This window comes from Cetorhinus maximus, chromosome 4, assembly GCF_964194155.1.
Source record: "Cetorhinus maximus chromosome 4, sCetMax3.hap1.1, whole genome shotgun sequence".
Taxonomy (NCBI): domain Eukaryota; kingdom Metazoa; phylum Chordata; class Chondrichthyes; order Lamniformes; family Cetorhinidae; genus Cetorhinus; species Cetorhinus maximus.
In genome coordinates, this window is record NC_135882.1 from 6,131,088 (window position 1) to 6,153,465 (window position 22,378).

General features: G+C 44.5%; 1 protein-coding gene across 2 annotated transcripts; it reads right to left on the reverse strand.

The window, feature by feature from the left end:
• Positions 1-4,166: 4,166 nt before the first annotated feature.
• Positions 4,167-21,925, reverse strand: c4h8orf76 (chromosome 4 C8orf76 homolog). Of its 2 annotated transcripts, XM_078539866.1 has the most exons (6): positions 21,773-21,925; positions 16,000-16,095; positions 15,487-15,630; positions 13,950-14,497; positions 11,616-11,748; positions 4,167-5,011 (listed from the first exon to the last, which is right to left on the reverse strand). In XM_078539866.1, the coding sequence occupies exons 1-6, from the start codon at positions 21,884-21,886 to the stop codon at positions 4,688-4,690; spliced, it is 1,359 nt and encodes a 452-aa protein (XP_078395992.1). In that variant the 5' UTR covers positions 21,887-21,925; the 3' UTR covers positions 4,167-4,687. The 2 variants fall into 2 exon arrangements, with proteins under 2 accessions (XP_078395992.1, XP_078395993.1); XM_078539867.1 differs by lacking the exon at positions 16,000-16,095 and having other exon boundaries at positions 21,773-21,902.
• Positions 21,926-22,378: the final 453 nt, after the last annotated feature.

Here is a 22,378-nt window from a genome sequence, read left to right on the forward strand (position 1 = left end):
TAATTACATTATTTTTAAAAATGTTGGTCCTTGCAATTTTGAGTTTTTATCTTTGAAGTTAGGTGTTCAGGCAGGAGAACTTGTCATCGGGCAACTTCCATTAATTCTGAGAGCAGCCACTAGGGGACACACTAGAGCAGATCAGACTGAGACATCTCCCTCCTCAGACAGAAACCCATTTAACACTTTCCCTGTGGTCTGAAAAGAAAGAACTTGCATTCTTATAGTAACCTCAGGATGCCCCAAAACGCTTTACATCCAATGAAGTAGTTCTGAAGTGTAGTCACTGTTGTAAATGTAGGACACCAGGAGAACTCCCTTGTGTCTTTTCTTAAAGAACCATGGCAACTTTAAACATCCACCCGTCAGTGGGCAGGACCTTGGTTTAATACCTCGTCCGAAGTGCAGGAAATCTGATAGTGCAGCACTCCCCCGATTATCTGCTCAAGTCTCTAGAGTAGCGCTCGAAATGGTGGCACTCTCGCCTTGATTCGAGACCCCACTCCAGAGACTTGAGCACATAATCCAGGCAGGCGCTCCTGTGCTGAGGGAATGCTGCACCGTCAGCGGTGCCGTCTTTTGGATGAGATGCGGGAGTGGGATTGGGCTGTATGGCTACTTGTCAGCAGTCACGGACATGATGGGCCAAATGGCCTCCTTCCGTGCTTTAATTTCTGTGATAAGCTGAAGCACCGTCTGCCCTATTCAGTTGGACAGAAAAGATCCCAAGGCACTATTTTCAAGAACAGGAGCTCGGGGTGGGGAGGGGGTTGTATTTGTCCCTGTGGCCTTACTTAATATTGATCCCTCCAGCAATATAATTGAAACAGACTACTTTGTCATTATCTCATTCCTGTTTGAGGGAGCTTGCAGAGTGCAAATTGGTTGCCGTATTTCCCTACAACAGTGACCACACTTCAAAATTACTTAGTTGGCCAGAAAATGCTTTGAGGTCATGAAAGGTGCTATAGAAATGTAAATCTTTATTTTTTTTAAAAACCATATGCATACTTTTACTACACCTTACCTCCCATTGACAAACACTACTGGTAATACCAGTAAACCGCCGAGTTACACAATGGGTTTATGAAGAAAAAGATACTTTTTTTCTAAAACTACAGTACAGTCTGGTCTCATATTGGGTTAATTGAACGGTTCTGTAGTTTATGCATGAGGTAGTGATAACTGTATCGTCAAGCCCATGCATCTGAGGAATAATATACTTTGCCTTGGAGGCAGTACAGCAAAGGTTCACTAGATTGGTCCCTGGGATGAGGGTTGTCCTATGATGAGAGGCTGATTAAATTGGGCCTATATTCTCTGGAGTTTAGAAGAATGAGAGGCGATCTCATTGAAACCTACAAGAGTCTGAAGGGTTGACAGGATAGACGCTGAGGTTGCTTCCCCTGACTGGGGAGTCTAGGGCACAGGGGCACAGTCTCAGGATAAGGTATCAATCGTTTAGGACTGAGATGAGGAGAAATTTCTTCACTCAAGAGGGTTGTGAGAATCTTTGGAATTCTCTACCCCAGAGGCTTGTGGACGCTCCATTGTTGAATATATTTAAGGTTAGGATAGACAGATTAAGGAAATTAAAGGATATGGAGAGCAGGCAGGAAAGTGGAGTTCAAGCCCATGATCAACCTGAATGGCGGAACAGGCTCGACAGGCCGTGTGGTCTACTCCTGCTGCTGTTTCTTATGTTCTTATGTGATGCTGTTTCAAAGCTATTAAAATTAGTGTCAGAAATCACTATACTGATGTAAAATAAGGGACTAATCACTAGATTTAGCATTGGGAAATGTGAAATCCTACTTCAGCAGCATTTTTTGAACATCAAATATATGTACCCTCATAAGAGGAGAAACCTAATATGACTGTACAATAAAGTGATTTTGAAGGCAGCTTACGTTGATACTTTTATTTTATTCTTTCATGGGATGTGGGCATCACTGGCTAGGTCAGCATTTACTGCCCATCCCTAATTGCCCTCGAGAGGGTGGTGGTGAGCTGCCTTCTTGAACCACTGCAGTCCATGTGGTGTAGGTACACCCACAGTGCTGTTAGGAAGGGAGTTCCAGGATTTTGACCCAGCGACAGTGAAGGAACGGCGATATATTTCCAAGTCAGGATGGTGAGTGATTTGGAGGGGAACTTGCAGATGGTGGTGTTCCCATCTATCTGGTGTCCTTCCCCTTCTAGATGGTAGTGGTCGTGGGTTTGGAAGGTGCTGTCGAACTTCTTCTACACATCAATACGTTTTAATATTCCACATTAAATATCCAGTCCCTCCACAGTAGCAGCAGTGTACCATCTACAAGATGCACTGCAGCAACTCACCAATGCTCCTTCAACTGCCCCTTCCAAACCCTCTTGAAGGACAAGGGCAGCAGACACATGGGAACACCACCACCTGGAAGTTCGTCTCCAAGCCACTCACCATCCTGACTTGGAAATATATCGCCGTTTCTTCACTGTCGCTGGGTCAAAATCCTGGAACTCCCTCCCTAACAGCACTGTGGGTGTACCTACACCACAGGGACTGCAGCGGTTCAAGAAGGCAGTTCATTGTAATTCAACGAGAAAAAAAAATTATTGGTGAATTGAATAACCACAGTGCCATTTTTTGTGGATTGCTAAACACTGATTTTCTTTACATGGGATAGCTCTGCAGTTTTTTTTTGCATTTCCTTCATCCATTCCCTATATTGATAATGTAAGAGCAACGGAACACTTGGTTTTGTTCTTGATAAACACTGCATTCGATTATCAGGCTGCTAAAGGGGCAGCAGGGATTGACAACAAATGCCAGCAACTTCCACATCTAGCGAATGAAATTTCCCTGGGTTTGTCTGTTCCATACGCTAATAAAAACACTATAAGCTGTGGATATGTGAGCGGCAAATCTGGAATCCAATGACTTTTTTAAAAGAATTTGGTAGCAACCACACACTCCACTTGAAAGAAGATGAATTCCTCAAGCATCTGGGTTGCAGTCCTGTATTTAGCAGAGATCCATTCTTGCTTTTGGCATATTGATGAAGTCATTATTTTCATAGCGAGGCAGAAAACATCAGGTTGCCAGATTTTGGGGTCAACATTTCTGTCCTTCAAGCAACACGGAATCAAATCTCCGAAACAGAAGCCCAATCCCGAGACCCCCCAGTCACTCCAGAGTGGAGAGCGAATGAGCTAAAATATAAACATCGCCTTCATTTGAAAATATATATTTAACATAATCCTTTCCTCATAGCGCCTGTAAATCATATCCACATGCAGTGGCAAAAGGATATTTCTGAAACTGATGTCTTTGTTACCTCCAGGCCCAACTATTTCAATACACTCCTGACCACCCCTTCCTAAGCTCTATCAAAATGCTGCTGCCCCTCACTGTAACTCACACTAAGTCCTGTTCAGCCAACGTCCCCTGTGCTCACCGAACCTACGCTGGCGCCTAGGATGGCAGGACAATCAAACTTACAATTCTTTTCCCGGAGTATAAATCCTTCCAGTAGGAAAGGTGTCCAAATGTTTGATCAAGGATTTTAAGGGGAAGATAGTAGAGAAACAGAGGTTTAAGGGAGGGAATTCCAGAGTTTACGGCCCAGGCAACTGAAGGTGAGGCCACCATTGGGGGGGTGGGGCAATGAAAGGATGCAAAACAGACCAGAATTGGAGAAACACAGATGTCTTGTAGGGTTGGGGTCGGTCACAGAGATTGGGAGGAGGTGAGGCCATAGAGGCACGATCTTAAATTACGTCAGAGATTCTACCTCAGGATTTTAGCTGATTAAACAATCCATTCTCCAATAACCAATCTGCATGGAAATCATTTCTAACTCTCCACTTCTCAACCTTACTACAAATTCTCCAATTCACAGGAACAATTTTTACTTTCCCTCTCAAAACCTCTTATGATTTTGAAAGCCCTATTTAAAAGGTCCCTATTTAAATTGGAGCCAGACCATTCAGGGGCGATGTCAGGAAGCATTTCTTCACACAAAGGGTAGTGGAAATCTGGAACTCTTCCCCCCCAAAAAGCTGCTGAGGCTGCGGGGTTCAAGTGAAAATTTCAAAGGCGAGAGAGCCACCCACTGATCCACGACTAGTCTGTGTGTGTATTTACCTCAGGATGGCATAGATACAAATCAACTCATCAGAAAGGCATATTAGAAAATGATAAAACAGCTTTAATTTAGAGAAACGAGCAGCAGGATTGACTTGCTTTTCAATCCCTCCCTCAACTTTCCTGCAATAAGAATATGAATGAAACCAAAATTAAAAAAAGATTAAAAACAGCGGGGAGAAAAATGACCTCCCAGAACATCTTAAATATAAATGCTACTACCCCAGACATGAACATTGTTGTTCACACGTCTGGCTACAAAACCTGTACCGGAGACTCGACACTAATAAAAACCACATCATGGTCTGACAGTGCAGTGAAGAAACTAGTCAGTGATATCACTGACTGGATTCCAGTGTGGAAAGTCCATGAGATTGGTAAAGCATACGAGATCCACAGAGGTAAAGCACGAATCAGTTATTTTCTTCCGGACCAGTCAGCAAGTTCCAGAACTCTCGCGTCTGAAGTCCGCAGGAGTCAGGTGCCCCACCAAGTTTGTGAAAATGTTAAGATCGGCGTTCGCTCGATCCCAGCAAAAGTCAGCATTTTCCGCGTGGTGTTTTATTTCTTTGGCCGGGTGGGCTCTGCTCTTAGGGCCCGAGTTCCTTCGTCGTCTGCTATAAACACAGGGTCACTTTCACAGTCCTCGGCAGAGGCCAAACCAGGCTCACGTTTTCCAAAGGTTTTCTCCTTCCCGCCTGGCTTTGCTTCCGACGCGGGGCCATGGAAGGATCCGCGTGCGAGCTTCTTAAACCACCTCCTCTCAAAATCAGAGCCGGACTCGATGGCCACACAGGTCAGTGAGGAAGAATTGGGAAGAGTTACAGGCCTTTCAGTCTCGGCACCATTTTTAAACCTGTCTGGCAGCAGGTCCTCCCCCATCGTCTAAGGGAGAGAGGAAAGACAGACTTAATACTTAGTTTAAAAAAATTAAAATACCGTATTTATAAATTTATTAGAATCACACACTACAGAAGGAGGTCATTTGGCCCATCGTGCACATGCTGGCTCTTTGAAAGAACTATCCAATTAGTGCCAATCTCTTTCTCTTTCCCCATAGCCTGCAAATTTTCCCTTTTCAAGTTTATATCCAATTCCTTTACGAAGGTTCCTGTGGAATCTGCTCCCACTACTCTTTCTGGCAGCACATTCCAGATCACAACAACTATCGCACAAGAAAATGCCCCATTTCTCTCTTGGGCGTTTTGCTAATTACCTTAAACCATATACAGGAACACCTCAGTTTTAAAATTCTCCTCCTTGTTGTCAAAATCCTTTCATGATCCTAAATCTGTAATCTCCTTCAGCCCCCATAACCCCCTGAAATCTCTGCACTTCTCCAACTCTGGCCTTTTACCGTTCCCTGATTTCCAAAGCTCCACCGTTGGCGGCTGCGCCTTCAGCTGCCTGGGCCCCAAGCTCTGGAATTCCCTCCCTAAACCCCACTGCCTAGCTAACCCTCTCTACTCCTTTAAGACGCTCCTCAAAGCCTACCTCTTGGACCAAGCTTTTGGGTACCTGGCCTAATATCTGCTCAAGTGGCTCGGTGTCAAAATATTCTTTTGATAACACTCCCATGAAGCACCTTGGGAAGTTTTACTATATTAAAGGTGCCAAATAAATGCAAGTTGTTGTTGAAAATGGGAACTATTTGTTGCAATGATAGGCTAATCTACTTGTTCTGTTGAAGGAGTTAAATAATATTACACATTTCAGCATCAAGCACAGTGTGTGCTCAGGCCCCATTGCGCTGTTCCATGCTATCAAGAGTGTTCAGTCAAAAACCAAAACTGGTTTTTCATATCTCCCCAAAAGATTGGATCACTTGGTTTGGATAAGATAGGCAAGGATAAGCTGCTCCCATTAACTGTTGCACTAGGGAACACAGATTTAAGGTTTTGGGCGAGAGATGCAGGGGGAATGTGAGGAGGAACATTTTTCCGCAGTGAATGAAACAGAGGGCAGTGGGAGCGGAGACGATCCATGATTTCAAAAGGAAAGTGGATGAGCACTTGAGGGAACTAAGCTGGGAGAGCTTTTGCTTAATTATTTTACAGGATGTGGGTGTTGCTGGCTAGGCCAGCATTTGCTGCCCATCTCTAATTGCCCTTCAGTAGGTGGTGGTGAGCTGCCTTCATGAATCGCTGCAGTCCATGTGGTGTAGGTACACCCACAGTGCTGTTAGGGAGGGAGTTCCAGGATTTTGACCCAGCGACAGTGAATGAACGGCGATATATTTCTAAGTTAGGATGGTGAGTGACTTGGAGGGGAACTTCCAGGTGGTGATGTTCCCATGTGTCTGCTGCCCTTGTCCTTCTAGATGGTAGAAGTCGCAGATTTGGAAGGTGCTGTCAATGGAGCCTTGGTGAGTTGCTGCAGTGCATCTTGTAGATGGTACACACACTGCTGCTACTGTGCGCCGGCAGTGGGGGGAGTGAATGTTGAAGGTGGTGGATGGGATGCCAATCAAATGAGCTGCTTTGTCCTGGATGGTGTTGAGCTTCTTGAGTGTTGTTGGAGCTACAGGAATAGAGTGGGGAAAATAGACTGACCGAATTGCTCTAGAGAGAGTCAGTATGGACTCGATTAGCCAAACGGCCCCCTTCTGTGTCATCATGGCTCTGACACGTTCAACAGCAGTGTCGAATGTAAATTAAAGCAGCAATCACTCTAGTTAACCACAAAATTGAAACAGGTGAGATGCAGAAGAGAAAAATCTCATTGTACATTCCTTCCACCAAGCACAGATTCCACCTCAACCTCTAACATTTCCTGTTTGACTGTGAACAGTGTGTTCTGTAACATTTCTCACATCCACATTTCCCAAAGCTTTAATCCAAATTGGAGCTAATAGAAAATTCATTGTGAATGGGAGGAAAGTTATCACATTCACAGAGAAGCAAATGGGGGTCAGAATGTTTACAGAGCTTAAAAGGTTACATTCTGAGGTCGCATTAACTCAGTTTGCACTACCTTGAATTTGAAAGGCTTGAGGCATGATCTAATTCAGCTCTTGTCAACGGTAAAGGGATTTGGTTGGTGAGATACAGGAATACTATTTCCTGAGGCGGGTGGAGGGAGAGGGAGTCCAGAACAAGGGACATAACCTTCAAATGTGAGCTCATTGTTCAGAAGTGAAATCAGGAAGGGTTCGCTCCTCACCAAAGGCAGTGGGAATCTGGAACTCACTCCTCCAAAAGGCTAGGGGCAGGGCTGTCAATTGAAATGTTCAAGGCCGAGATAGACAGATTTTTGTTGGCTGAGGGTGTTGAGGGAACAAATGCAGCTAAGATGGAGTTTTAAAAAAAGAGATCAGCCATGATCTAACAGAATGGTGAAACGTGCTTTAGGGGTTGAATGGACACCTCCTGTTCCTAAGATGCCCTTGTTCGTCCTGCAGTCAACCTGACAATTGCACACAGGACTCAAATCAACAAAAGGTCCCCCTTGGCTGCTTTGAGGATGAAGGGCCTGTGGCTGCTGCTGAGGGTGTGAGCACTGACATACATGACTGGGTAGTGAAGATTCACATTCTGCACGTTGAGTGAATTCCATCGCTTGCAGCTTTATATAAAGTTGTAGGAGCTGTGGGCAGATACCAGTAGGACCACAGGTTCCATGTGTTATCCCCAGGCCTCAAGGGAATCCAACCCTGTGACTGGAATTTGCAACACAGCCACACACATGGCTGCTGATTGGCCATGGGGCATCCATCCACCCATCTTCATTGGCTAGAGCAAAGTCAGCTGGTGCATGTACCTATGGGCAGTGGATATAGATGATACCCCACTATGGCAGCCTGAAAGGATCCTGATATATATAGCAAATGAGGGCAGTAGTGACACTAGAACATAAGAAATAGGAGGAGTAGAAGGCCATACAGCCACTAGAGCTTGCTCCGCCATTCAATTCGATCATGGCTGATCTTCTACATTAACTCCACCTTTCTGCCCACTCTCCATATTTCCTTACTATCCAAAGACCTTTCAACCTCTGACTTGAATACACTCAACGACTGAGCAGCCCTGGATAGAGAATTCCAAAGGTTCACAACCCTCCTGATGAAGAAACTTCCCCCCAACGCCCACATCCTAAATGGCCGACCCCTCATCCTGAGAGCGTAAGCGCTTATTCTAGACTCTCCAGCCGAGGGAAATGGCCTCTCAGCATCTATCCTGGGGTGTGCTAATCGCAATGACTGCGCATCAGTCTCTTCCTTTGTTTGCTCCGGTGATTATAAATACAGTGCGATTCCTGGAGAATTGCCACCTGAAGCACAGATGGAAAGAAATCAGTGCAAACAGCTTAGAAATGTTCCTGGGGCAAATGTAAAAATAAGCTGTCCCAAAGCTTCTTTCAAAATAAGACTGCTCAGGTCCCAGGCAAGTTTACACTCCTTCATGTACCTTCAAATAAGCTGGACAACACTTTGCAATGAGCTATAGTTTGCAGGGTGCATTTCAAAGGCAAAACTCTGAAAGTGCACATGCTGCCCTCAAGCAGCTAGTTTCTAATGTTACAGCAAGAAGCTCGCTGGTTTTTGGTGAGACGGTCTGATCTCGGAGAGGGTAGTGAGTCAACAGTGTTGCTCAACTGTCTATACCTCTGGCCCCCCTAACCGCGATGTTGTGTCACCAGTACTGCCCTGAAGCAGCAGAAGGCCTTCCCAAGGATGTTTCAAATTAAAGGACATTGTGCATTTTAAAAAAAAGGTAAAAAATGAAACTCCTTTGAAAAGGTTAAATGAAATACTCCCAGCGCAGGCAGAACAGGTGGATCCCGTGGCTGATGTCAGGGCTGCACCAAGTGGACCGACTGCAGTGTACAATAAACCATTTTATTTAAAGAGTCAAAACAAATTCCTGCGCATTCTGTCTTGTGCAGTACAAACTTGCAGCCTCACTAAAATGAACCATGCTGTTTGCTAACACACTGGGCTCATTTCCAAATGCTCTGGTGCGTAATAGACCAAATTACATACATATGTTCTGGAGCCAAGGGAGTTTGATATGGTCTAAAAGGACATATTATTCTGTACATTTTATTCTGCCTGAGCTTTAAACAACCCAACACCAAAGAAACCACACCAAATGCGTACAACATATCGGAGTACTTTATCCTATCGAGTCATTCAAAATAGTCTCCAACAGAAATAGCATCAAAATCTAATTTAAAAAGATAGATTGTGACATTTTCTGCAAATCAAAAACAGGTTTGCATTCATAAACTAGCTCTTCACGTCTCTCAAAACGCTTTATGTACTTTCAACTGCAAAATCTCAGTAAAATTTGCCAGTCATGTTGCACACTGCAAAATTCCCCAAACAGTAAATAAGATAAATGGCCAGTTAATCTGAGATCAGTAGAGAGAGGAAAATAACTCTCTGCTCTACTATGAAATAGCACCACAGGGTCTTTAATGTACATCTAAACATGCAGGCGGGTCCCAAACCGAAGGACAGCACCTTTGACAGTGCAGCATTCCCTCAGTATGACATGGGCATTTCAGTCTCCAGTTACCTGCTTTATCCCTGAGTAGAACGAACACACGAACACACACACACAAACTACTGGAACAAAATAGACTTGGGAACAAAAAAAAACACCCTTCATTACCATTAAAAACATAGAACACTTCGGACTCACAGCCCATGTCCGTCATTTCTTACAGGAGTATTTTACTGTACAGGACAAAGGTATCAATAATGCAAAGTACTCTCTCAAAATAGATGTTACTAGGTAACAAATAGACAGTTAAAAGAAAATTAGAAATGTTTATCTAATTAGGAACCTTGTAGCTTTATAGAATCTTACAGCACAGGTGGCCATTCGGGCTATCGTGCCTGTGCTGACCCTTTGAAAGAGCTATTCAATTAGTCCCACTGCCCCTGTTCCTTCCCTGTAACTTTGCATTTTTTTCTTTTTTAAATATTTGCCCAATTCCCTTTTGAATGTACTGTTGAATCTGCTTCCACATCTGGTCAGGCAGTGCACTATAGATCTCATTGAGAGAAAAAATTCTCATCTTCCCCCCTGGTTTTTTTAATCAATTAGCTTAAATCTGTGTCCCCTGGTTACTGACCCTCCAGCCACTGGAAATAGTTTCTCCCTATCTCTTGTATCAGAGCCTCAAACAATTTTGAACACCTCTATTAAATCTCCCCTTAGCCTGTCTGCTCTAAGGAGCATGACCCCAGCTTCTCCAGTCTCTCCACAATCTCATCACTTTGGTTTGCAAGTTTGCCGCTCTGTCACATTTCAATGACCAATTCTGTCACATTTTGTCAAACAAGTGCAACTGGCCCCAAGCCAATCATATGAACATCCGCTGGCATATTTATCCCCTGGTACCTTCCTAATCAATCTCCTCTGTACCTTCTCCAAGGCCTTGACATCCTTCCTAAAGTGTGATGCCCAGGATTGGACACAATACTCCAGCTGAGGCCTCACCAAGGTTTTATAAAGGTTTACCATGGCTGCCTTGCTTTTGTACTCTACGCAAAAGGTTAACCAAACTGTTCAGTCGTTCTTAATCATATTTGCAATATCTGCTTGTATTCTGGAGTAATACCCATCTTCATCCAAACCCATCTCGTGAGAAACTTAACGCCCACATCCCACGAACGAATAATTTTTAAAAAGTTTGAAGTCAATGCTAGTAACTAATCTGTCCTGTGATTTTGCAGGCACTGAAAACAAAACTAGGTGTTTTAATTGTTCATAAATCAATAAAATAATTATTTGGCCAACATTACTGCATTTTTCTGGAATTAGTACTAAACCAACTAAAACTACTGGAACGAAATAGACTTGAGAACAAAAAAAACGCCCTTCATATCAAGTTAAGTTTCTCACGAGATGGGTTTAGAGGAGGATGGGTATTGCTCCAGAATATCAAGCCTACCATCTTCATATTACAGCATCTAACAGTTTCTTTAATCAGTGCAGTACTCTGGTCTGAGTGCTTTTTATAAATACAATCTGTCCTGGCATCTAAGTAAAACTACCCTGTGCAAAACTGCTCTGCACAACCTTGGAGTTGTGCGTTTGAACGTCAATCTCAAAGCACTGATTTAGAATACATATTTTTGCAAAAGTGGAATGTATGTACTACTGAAACGCAGTGACTTGTTTTTAAGAAAGCAAAGCTCTACAGCAACAACTTGCATTTATACAGCGCCTTTAACATAGTAAAACAGCCCCGGGACCTTTCCCAGGAACAATGATCAGATAACGAGCCACTTGAAGAGATATTAGGACATGACCAAAGGCTTGGTGGAAGAGGGAGGTTCTTAAAGAACATCTGGAAGGAGGAGAGAGAGGCCAAGAGGTTTAGGGAGGAAATTCCAGAGCTTAATTCAGGCATCAGGGGTTTATGAATAGCAAACTCTAGTCATATGACATGTCAGAATGCCATACAGAAAAATTTACACAGCTTGCTCACACAGTATATAGAAATATAAATTCAAACAACTAATAGGTCCAGCTACCTTACTTATTGCATTCAGTGCCTCTTCTCTCAGCTCCAGTTTGCTGAGCTGCTGCCTGATCTCCTCCTGGACAGTCAGGTTCCTCTCCAGGACAAAGGAGGCTTGCTGTGGCTTCACCATCTGCAACAGAAGTCTAAGCACAGATGGGGTTTCACTGGTTAATCTTTCACATTGCACAGAAAACTGCAGCATGTCATAAATAATACATAAAACGCACAGTCCAAACTCATTGGCACCACTCAGAACGCACCTCAGAATGGCCAGAGTTGGGTCTTATCTTCAGACCCTGTCATAAACTCTAATCCCTCGCCACTGTCTCTAACCCTCTCGCTGGCAACTGTCTTGAGACTGAACCAGACTGTTCACAGCCTTGCTGTATTTTTGAGTGAACTAAGCTTCCGATCACATATCTATGCAATCACTATGACCACCTATTTCCACCTCCGTAACATCGCTTGATTCCACAGTTCATCTGCTGTTGAAACCCTCCTCCCTGCCTTTATTACCTCTAGACTTGACTATTCCAACATAATACCGGTCAGCCTCCCACTTTCAACCCTCCACAAACTTGAGGTCATCCAAAAGTCTGTTACTTGTGTCCCAATTCTGTTCCAAATCTTGTTCACCCATCACCCCTGTGCTCACTGACTTGCATTTACTCCCAGTCAGGTAATGTCTTGATTTTAAAATTGTCATCCTCGTTTTCAAATGCTTCCATGGTCTCAACCCTCCTCCAGCCCCACAACCCTCTAAGATAACAGTGCTCATCTAAAAACAAAAGTACAAACGGAAAGACTATGATCAAAGTTTAGAATAATGAGGGCTGATCTTTTTGAAGCATATAAATATTCCTGAGGGAACTTGATAGGGTAGATACCAGGAGGATGCGTCCTCTTAAGGTGGAGACTAGAACTAGGGGATGACAGATTAAAAATAAGAGGTCTCCCATTTAAGACAGAGATGAGGAGAAATTGTTTCTCTCAGGAGGGTCGTTAGTCTGTGGAATTCTCTTCCCCAGAGACCAGTGAAGGCTGGGTCATTGAATATATTCAAAGCTGAGTTAGACAGATTTTTGATCAGCAAGGGTGTCAAGGCTAATGGGGACAGACAGAAAAGTGGAGGTAAGGCCACAATCAGGTCAGCCATAATTTTAATCGAATGGCAGAACAGGCTGGAGGGGCCGAATGGCTGACACCTACTCCTGAGTCCTATATTCCTAGATTAGAAACAGAAACTTCACAATAAGTCACCTTTGACGTAACCTGATTTAGTCTAGAATGTCTTTACATAGAGTCAAAACACTGGAGATTTTTACCCCCAACCTGTCACATGTGAGCTTACAGTATCCAATACACACAACACTGTTACAACCCCCAGGTCACAATATTATATTTCTAGATATTGGTAGTAGCTGCACTCTCTGGATTGTAGGGAACATAGGCTCTACTTCTGGGAGAGACTAAGAGTATTTTTTCTCACCACCTATCCTGGTGTTCTCAGTGCGAGGAAGCATCAGGGAGAGGGAGGTAGCTTCTGCTAGGGGGTTCCTCTCAACTCCACGGTTGGATATGAGGCATGGGGAAAGGCATGCAGGAGTGGCTAATAAACTTGTGAAAGGCAGAGAGTTACCAATGATAGAAGATGTCCCTGCATAATAGAAAAATAATTTCTGAAAATAAGTGAGAAAAAATGCAAGAGAGAAACAAAAAAGGGGCAAGAGACGGAGAAAGGGTGGAAAGCAAAGAAGGCTCCAGTACGCACACAGACTAAGAGACCTGCAGAAGAATAATGGTGTGTTAATGACATACACTATTAATTTGAAAATTAGCTAGCAGATTCAAGGTGTGAAGAGATAGATCACGAGTTGCAAATATCCAGAACTTGCTGGTTGATTTAAGCCATTCCAATTATTGTTTCATACAAACTGCCCTCTCACCCTTTAGCCTCCCCATTACTTTTAAAAACTTGCTGGATTTGTACGTTAATTGTCCATTTAATTCGGCACAGAAAGTTAAGGCTGGACCTTAACAGCATAAGTATCTTTTCTAATAACATGATCATTGTTAATGCAAAGCAATCAAGCTGGCCCAGAAAGGGAACAATCTAAACTGTCAGTAAAAAGTCAATTTTTTCTCACTCTGTGCCTGCATTGACTTGCTTCACCTGATTTCCTTTGCTATTGTTGCTGTGTTCACTGTTTGCAGGTGCCCTCACATTCCCAGCAAAATACAGGGCAAATTACATCCCAGCTGAAGGCTCAGTCTAGCAGCGTACTCTGCAATATCCGGCCTGGTGACACAGGCACCATAACCCATTCACGTGTTACAGGCATACCTTGCTCTTACAAAGGAGGAACATGCAAACAGCCACTGTTCCCTCAGCTGTTGCCCACTTTTGGAATCGACTTCCATGTTACTGTCAACAGCTGAACAGAAAGAGGCAACATCGCCTGTTCCGGACTGTTCCTTTAAGTTGCTTGTAAGCGTTGGATCAGAATTCTCTTCCTCGGATGCATTCCAGGGGAAAATTGTCCGCCTTTCATAACCCACTTGCACAGAAGGACCTTTGCTCAATTTTTGAGGCTTTGAAAGGTCAGCTTTGGTTTTCGATGTTCCCGTCTCGACAGCTGTCTTTTCTGACATTCTGCGACAGTGCGCATCCTTGTAGACTGGGACCGTTGACACTGTCGTAGATAATATGGCTTGAGCTAGACCTAGGTAAGACTCAGCTAGCTTCCTCCAGTACCATGGGTTGAAAGGGTGCAAGGAAACTAATTGTTGTAAACAGCAGAGCTCACGGGGCAGATTTCCTGCACTCCGATGGATCAGAATATCGAGGTTAAGAACTGCAGTGAGATGATCGGTGTTGGTTACCTCAGCTCTCTAGTGGCAGAATAAAAATAACAGAGTGGAAAATAAGGAAAAGTCTCAGCTCTTAACGTACATGAGAATAAACAAGAAGCTAACCACAAATGACAGACACTTAGTTTTACAGTGTAATTAGTGTTCACCATGTCTGCAACACAATATCATAGAATCACACAGCACAGGAGTTGGCCATTCAGCCTATCGTGCCTGTGCTGGCTCTTTGAAAGAGACATCCAAATAGTCCCACTCCCTCTGCTCTTTCCCCATAGCCAGGCAAATTTCTCATTTTCAAGGAAATTATCACAGGCTTTGCTGAACTGCATTTCTGAATATTATTCTAAAGTTTTCAATTTTATTTAAATTTATACTTCTGCTGCCTTTTAGTGCTTTCGTGTCATGTTATACTTTCTAGTTGAGACAGGATCTACAAGCGTCAGCTGGTACTCGGTTGGAAGCATTCCCGCGCCTCTGAGTCGGAAGGCCGTGGGTTCCAGTCCCACTTCAGGACTTGAACGCAAAAATGTAGGCTGACACTCCAATGCGGTGCTGAGAGTACTGTTGTAATGTAGGAAACGTGGCAGGCAATCTGTGCGCAGCAACGTCCCTCAAACAACCATGTGATAATGACCAGATAATCTGTTCTTTGTGACATTGGTTGAGGGATAAATATTGGCCAGGACACTGAAGAACTCCACTGCTCTTCTTCGAAACAGTGGCCAGGGGATATCGGACGTCCGCTTGAGAGGGCAGAAGAAGCTTCAGCTTAATGTCCCATTTGAAAGATGACGCCAACAATAATGCAGCACTCCCTCAGTACTGCACTGGGGCTGTCGGCTGGAGTGGGACTTGAACCCCTGGCCTTCTGACTCAGAGGCGAGGGTGCTATCCACTGAGCTGCAGCTGACATTTCAGCACTCTGTGATACAAGCACAGTATTTTTTGACAACCATATAGCTTCATAGCACAATGCAATTTAATTTTATGCTGCCACTGTTAAGACTAACCAGCTTTTGTGCTATATCCAAGGCATCTTCAGGTCTGCCAAGAAAGCACAGGCAGCGAGCTCGGGCCTCCTGTAGATCTCTTCTGAGAGCTATATTTGACTCTGGAACAAGGTCCAGGCTGCTGGAATATTCGCACAATGCTTTCTGGGAAAGAAAAAGGAGGGCAGACTCCACATTATGTAATACTTTGTGATCAAATGGCCATTTACAATGATATACCATTTGCAATATTACTAACACCTGGCACCGCCAAAATGCACCTTAAAAGCAAACAAGTTTCCTGCAAACAAAGTATGCATTTTTTCCCCAGAATTTAAAACTTTGTAGACAATGCATCACAGACTTTCTGACAATGGTAATGAGAAGACCGTGTACTTTTTGCGTCTCTTAAATCCACTGCTTAAAAAAAACAAAGCACCACAGGCTTCTGAGAAAATGTAAGAAGCATTAAAATATTACAGGCAGGAGATGGTCTTCCCTCGGTCAGGGCAAACCCTCCAGATTTTTAGATACCTGATAATCTTGACACTTGAATGCCAAATCACCCCGAAACTTCAGTGCAGTCAGCTTCTCCACATCGTCAACCGTGCAGATTTCACCCCAAAACCACTGCAAGTCATCAGAATTAATAAACTTTGAAATCAAAGTAGGACATCTTTTTTCTTTTAAACAATCTACACAGAGTTACTGCTTCAAGCTTGTTTCATCATATGGAAATTACTGGCAATTTTTCACATCAGCCAACCCATTTTTTTTTAAAAAGACAACTAAAAATGTAGTCAAATGAATGAGTAAACATGGATGAGTAACAGTCAACAGCAAGGACATTATGGAAAACTGTTATAAGTCACTGGTTAGCCCTCAGCTGGAGTACTGTGTCCAATTCTGGATGCTGCACTTTGGAAAGGATGTCAAGGTATTGCAGAGGGTGCCGAGGAGATTTATTAGTGTGGTTAACGGAGATAAGGGGCATCAATTATATGGAGATATAATTGGAGAAGCTGGGATTGTTCTCCTTGGTGATAGAGGTGTTCCAAATTATTAAGGGTTGTAATAAAGAAGTAACTATGGAAAATAGTTACTTCCACTGGCAGCAGGGTCAGCAACAAGGCGGCACAGATGGTAACTGGCCAATTAACCTTTCTCTTTATGCAGCAAGTTACAATCTGGAATGTACTACCTCACTATTAATCTATGCTGAAATTCGTTTGCTAATTATTTGCCCATTCTGCAAGTTTATTAATGTGCTCTTACAATTCGTCGCAGTCTTCCTCAATATTGACTCCCTCCCCACCCACCCCCCGCAAATTTATAAATTCTGCTTTTCATTCCAAAGTCTAAATCGTTGATATAAATTATGAGCGACAGTAGTGCCAACACTGCTCCTTGTGAAATACCACTCCCACCTTCTGCCACTCTGCATGATTACCCTTTATCTCTGCTGTCTGCTTTCTGTCTTGACACCACATAGCTACTCATTCTGTCACTTGGCCCCTGACTCTGCATACTCTGACATTATTCATTCTTTTATGTGGTCATTTTATTATATACTATTCGCATGTACAGGTCCTGTTTAACAGTACGCAATTTTAGACTTGGATTGACAAACACTATTTCCTTTTACTCACTGGGGCTTTGTGAGAGAGGAGGGTAGTTTGAATAACGAATGCCCATCTGATCTCATGCCTTCAGAATACCAAACCCACCATCACTTCCACATTAAAAACAGAAAATGCTGGAAAAACTCAGCAAGGATCAGTGTTGGCTCATAACTGTCGCTCATAATTTATATCAACAATTAGACTTTGGAATGAAAAGCAGAATTTATAAATTTGCGGGGGGGTGGGTGGGGAGGGAGTCAATATTGAGGGCGACGGCAACGAATTGCAAGAGCACATTCATAAACTTGCAGAATGGGCAAATAATTAGCAAACAAATTTCAACATAGATTAACGTGAGGTAGTACATTTCGGCAAGAAAAATAATGAGGTTACATAATACTTGGACAATTAAGAATCTAAATGGGAACAAAGGGATCGCGGAGTACAAATTAGCAAATTAATAAAACTTGTCCCACAGGTTAACAAGATGATTAAAAAAAGGAAACTAAACGCAGGGGGTTATTTTTTTTTAAAGAGGGAACTGAAAAGTAAAGAATTTATGCTAAACATGTTTCAAACCTTCATCAGACCACACCTGGAGTACTGCGTACAATTCAGCTTGCTGGATTATATAAAAAAAGATATAGAGGCACTGGAGAGGGGGCAAAGAGGACTTACAAAGATGAAATCAGAAATGTGGGGTTGTACCTATCAGGGAATGGTGAACATGCCTTTTGTTTTGAAAAGGGAAGGCTGAGGGGCAACCGAAGGGAGGTCTTTAAAATTATGAAAGATTTTGGTAGAGTAGACACACAGTGTTTCCTCTTGTGGGGAGGAGCAACACTAGAGGCCATCAGTGTCAGGTAGTCATCAAGAAATCCAACAGGGAATTCAGAAGGAACTTGTTTAGCTAGGGGAGCGGTGAGAATATGGAACCAGCTACCACGGAGTGGTTGGAGCAAACAGTATGGATGTATTTAATGGAAACCTAGATAATAATAATGATGAAGATGTTTTAATTAAGAAACACATGCACAGCCCAAAGGCTGAATTGCATCAAAACTTCAAATATCAATTAAATAATCAAGTTAAAAACACAGACAATTCCATGAGGATGACTATCTCAGGCTGTTGCTTGTAACAAAAGTAGACAAACAAATTCAGCAGGTGCCAGAGAAGTGGTGTTCAGGTCATTAAAGGAAAGAATATTGATTTAAAATAACATGAAAGTTACAAACCAATTGCACCACCCCGACATTACAGGCACTGAAATACATGATAAACATGTGAGGAAGAAGGGGATACTGCAGTGGATTACGCAGATAGATTTAGATGAGGAAAGACAACTCCAGTGGAGCATAAACACCAGCGTGGACTGGTTGGGCCGAATGGCCTGTTTCTGTGCTGTACATTGCACAAAGCCACATCTGACACTGGCTGAGGCTGTGGATTTGCCCCAGGATGGTTCCGAAGGATTGAAGGCACTTTGGGGAATGCTGTAACTTTGATCATAACACATTATGGGCCAAAGGGCCTCTTTCTGTTCTGTATAACTCTGTGACATGAAACTGGACGGGTCATCCTGCATCAACCTAGGCACCGGAAACAACAACAGCAATCTCAGCCCTGTCGACCCTGCAAAGTCCTCCTTACTAACATCTGGGGGCTAGTGCCAAAATTGGGAGCGCTGTCTCACAGACTAGTCAAGCAACAGCTGGACATAGGCATCCTCACGGAATTGTACCTAACAGACAATGTCCCAGGCACCACCGGCAGGACAGGCCCAGCAGAGGTGGCGGTACAGTGGTATACAGTCGGGAGGCAGTTGCCCTGGGAGTCCTCAACATTGACTCCAGACCCCATGAAGTCACATGGCATCAGGTCAAACATGAGCAAGGAAACCTCCTGCTGATTACCATGTACCGCCCTACCTCAGCTGATGAATCAGTGCTCCTCCATATTGAACACCACTTGGAGGAAGCACTGAGGGTGGCAAGGGCGCAGAACGTCTTCTGGGCGGGGGACTTCAATGTCCATCACTGAGAGTGGCTCGGTAGCACCATTACTAACTGAGCTGGCTGAGTCCTAAAGGACATAGCTGCTAGACTGGGTCTGCAGCTGGTGATGAGGGAACCAATACGAAGGAAAAACATACTTGACCTCATCCTCACCAACCTGCCTCCCACAGATGCATCTGTCCATGACAGTATCGGTAGGAGTGACCACTGCACAGTCATTGTGGAGATGAAGTCCCGCCTTCACATTGAGGATACCCTCTATCGTGTTGTGTGCCACTACCACCGTGCTAAATGGGATAAATTTCAAACAGATCTAGCAACTAAAGGCTGGGCATCCATGAGGCGCTGTGGGCCATCAGCAGCAGCAGAATTGTACTCAAACACAATCTGTAACCTCATGGCCTGGTATATCCCCCACTCTACCATTACCATCAAGCCAGGGGATCAACCCTGGTTCAATGAAGAGGGCAGGAGGGCATGCCAGGAGCAGCACCAGGCATACCTAAAGTCTGGTGAAGCTATAACACAGGATTACTCGCGTGCCAAACAGCATAAGCAGCAAGTGATAGGCAGGGCTAAGCGATCCCACAACCAGTGGATCACATCCAAGCTCTGCAGTCCTGCCACATCCAGTTGTGAATGGTTATGGACATTTAAACAACTCATTGGAGGAGGAGGCTCCATAAATATCCCCATCCTCAATGATGGAGGAGTCCAGCACATCAGTGCAAAAGATAAGGCTGAAGCATTTGCTACAATCTTCAGCCAGGAGTGTTGAGTGGATGATCCATTTCGGCCTCCTCCAGAGGTCCCCAATATCACAGATGCCAGTCTTCAGCCAATTCGATTCACTCCACGTGATATCAAGAAATGGCTGAAGGCACTGGATAGTGCAAAGGCTGTGGGCCCTGACAATATTGCGGAAATAGTACTGAAGACTTGTGATCCAGAACTTGCCACGCCCCTAGCCAAGCTGTTTCAGTGCAGCTACAACACTGGCATCTACCCGGCTATGTGTAAAATTGCCCAGGTATGTCCTGTACACAAAAAGCAGGACAAATCCAACCCAGCCAATTACTGCCCCATCAGTCTATTCTCAAACATCAGCAAAGTAATGGAAGGAGTCAACAACAGTGCTATCAAGTGGCACTTGATTAGCAATATTAGCTCACTGACACCCAGTTTGGGTTCCACAAGGCCATTCAGCTCCTGACCTCATTACAGACTTGGTTCAAACATGGACTAAAGAGCTGAATTCCCAAGGTGAGGTGAGAGTGACTGTTGTCCTTGACATCAAGGCCGCATTTGGCAAGAGTGTGGTATCAAGGAGCCCTAGCAAAACTGGAATCAATGTAAACCAGGGGGAAAACTCTCCACTGGTTGTAGTCCTACCTAGCACAAAGGAAGATGGTTGTGGTTGTTGGAGGTCAGTCATCTCAGCTCCAGGACATCGCTGCAGGGATTCCTCAGGGTAGTGTCCTCAGCCCAACTATCTTCAGCTGCTTCATCAATGACCTTTCTTCCATCATAAGGTCAGAAGTGGGGATGTTCCCTGATGATTGCACAATGTTCAGCACCATTCGTAACTCCTCAGATACTGAAACAGTCCACGTCCAAATGCAGCAAGACCTGAACAATATCCAGGCTTGGGCTGACAAGTGGCAAGTAACATTCGCGCCACACAAGTGCCAGGCAATGACCATCTCCAACAAGAGAGAATCTAACCATTGCCTCCTGCCATTCAATGGCACTATCATCGCTGAATCCCCCACTATCAACATAGTTATCCTGGGGGTTACCACTGACCTGAGACTGAACTGGCCATATAAATACTGTGGCTACAAGAGCAGGTCAGATGCTAGGAACCCTGTGATGAGTATCTCACCTCCTGACTCCCCAAAGTCTGTCCACCATCTACAAGGCACAAGTCAGGAGCGTGATGGAATACTCTCCACTTGCCTGGATGAGTGCAGCTCCTACAACACTCAAGAAGCTTGACAGCGTCCAGGACAAAGCAGCCCCGCTTGATTGGCACCACATCCACAAACATTTACTCCCTCCACCACCGATGCACAGTAGCAGCAGCAGTGTGTGTACCATCTACAAGATGCACTGCAGGAATTCACCAAGGCCCCTTCGACAGCACCTTCCAAACACACGGCCACTACCATCTAGAAGAACAAGGGCAGCAGACACATGGGAACACCACCACCTGCAAATTCCCCTCCAAGCCACTCACCATCCTGACTTGGAAATATATCGGCCATTCCTTCGCTGTCACTGGGTCAAAATCCTGGAACTCCCTCCCTAACAGCACTATGGATGTACCTACACCACATGGACTGCAGCGGTTCAAGAAGGCAGCTCACCCACCACCTTCTCAAGGGCAACTAGGGATGGGCAATAAATGCTGGTCCAGCCAGTGATGCCCACATCCCATGAATGAATTTTAAAAAAACTATTTCCCTTCAGTAGGCTCTCCTGTCAGATCTGGTCCATGACTGACATCCAACAGCCTCCCCCTTCCCCTTCCCCCTGGGTTAAAGCCCAGGCTCCAAGACTAACCTTGTTTCCAGCCGGACCACAATCTGGGTAACCCCCACACTCTATAAACCTCACCCCGGCCGCTAACACCCCCCGCCCCCCGGTAAATGAAGGAGTTCTCACCCCCGGCTCGCAGACTTTCGCTCTGTAGGATCCCAGCTTTATCCCCGGCGCCGTCTTCCTTTCCCGGAAGGAATCAAAGACCGAATCGTCAAACTCACAGCCCAAAGCCTCCATCCTCCTGACCAGCCAGTCCCCCAGCAACCCGCTCCCCCGGAGCTCAGCGGCGCAGCACAACAGTTCCGCCTCCTCCCTCCCTCTGTCCAAAAGCCAAAAAACAACACCTCCCCCCAGTCTCCTGATCCATCAAATCCTGATTGGGGTTATAGGCTGTGCCAGAGCCTGGAAACTCCAGCAATTTGAAAGATTGTGTCAGCTTTTGGCTTTACTCACTCCCACTCCTAGAGAACTTATTGAGCGCATCATGAGACAGGAGAAGGATTAGGCCATTCAGCCCCTTCAGCCTGCCCCGCCATTCAATCACAAAAATAAAAATAGCTGGAAAGACTCAGCAGGTCTGACAGCACCTGCGGAGAGGAGCACAGTTAACGTTTCGAGTCCGTATGACTCTTCAACGGAAGATTCAATATGATCATGGCTGATCTGGTTGTGGTTTCAACTCCACTTTCCTGTCTGCACCCCACCCCGGCCATAGCCCTTGACTCAACC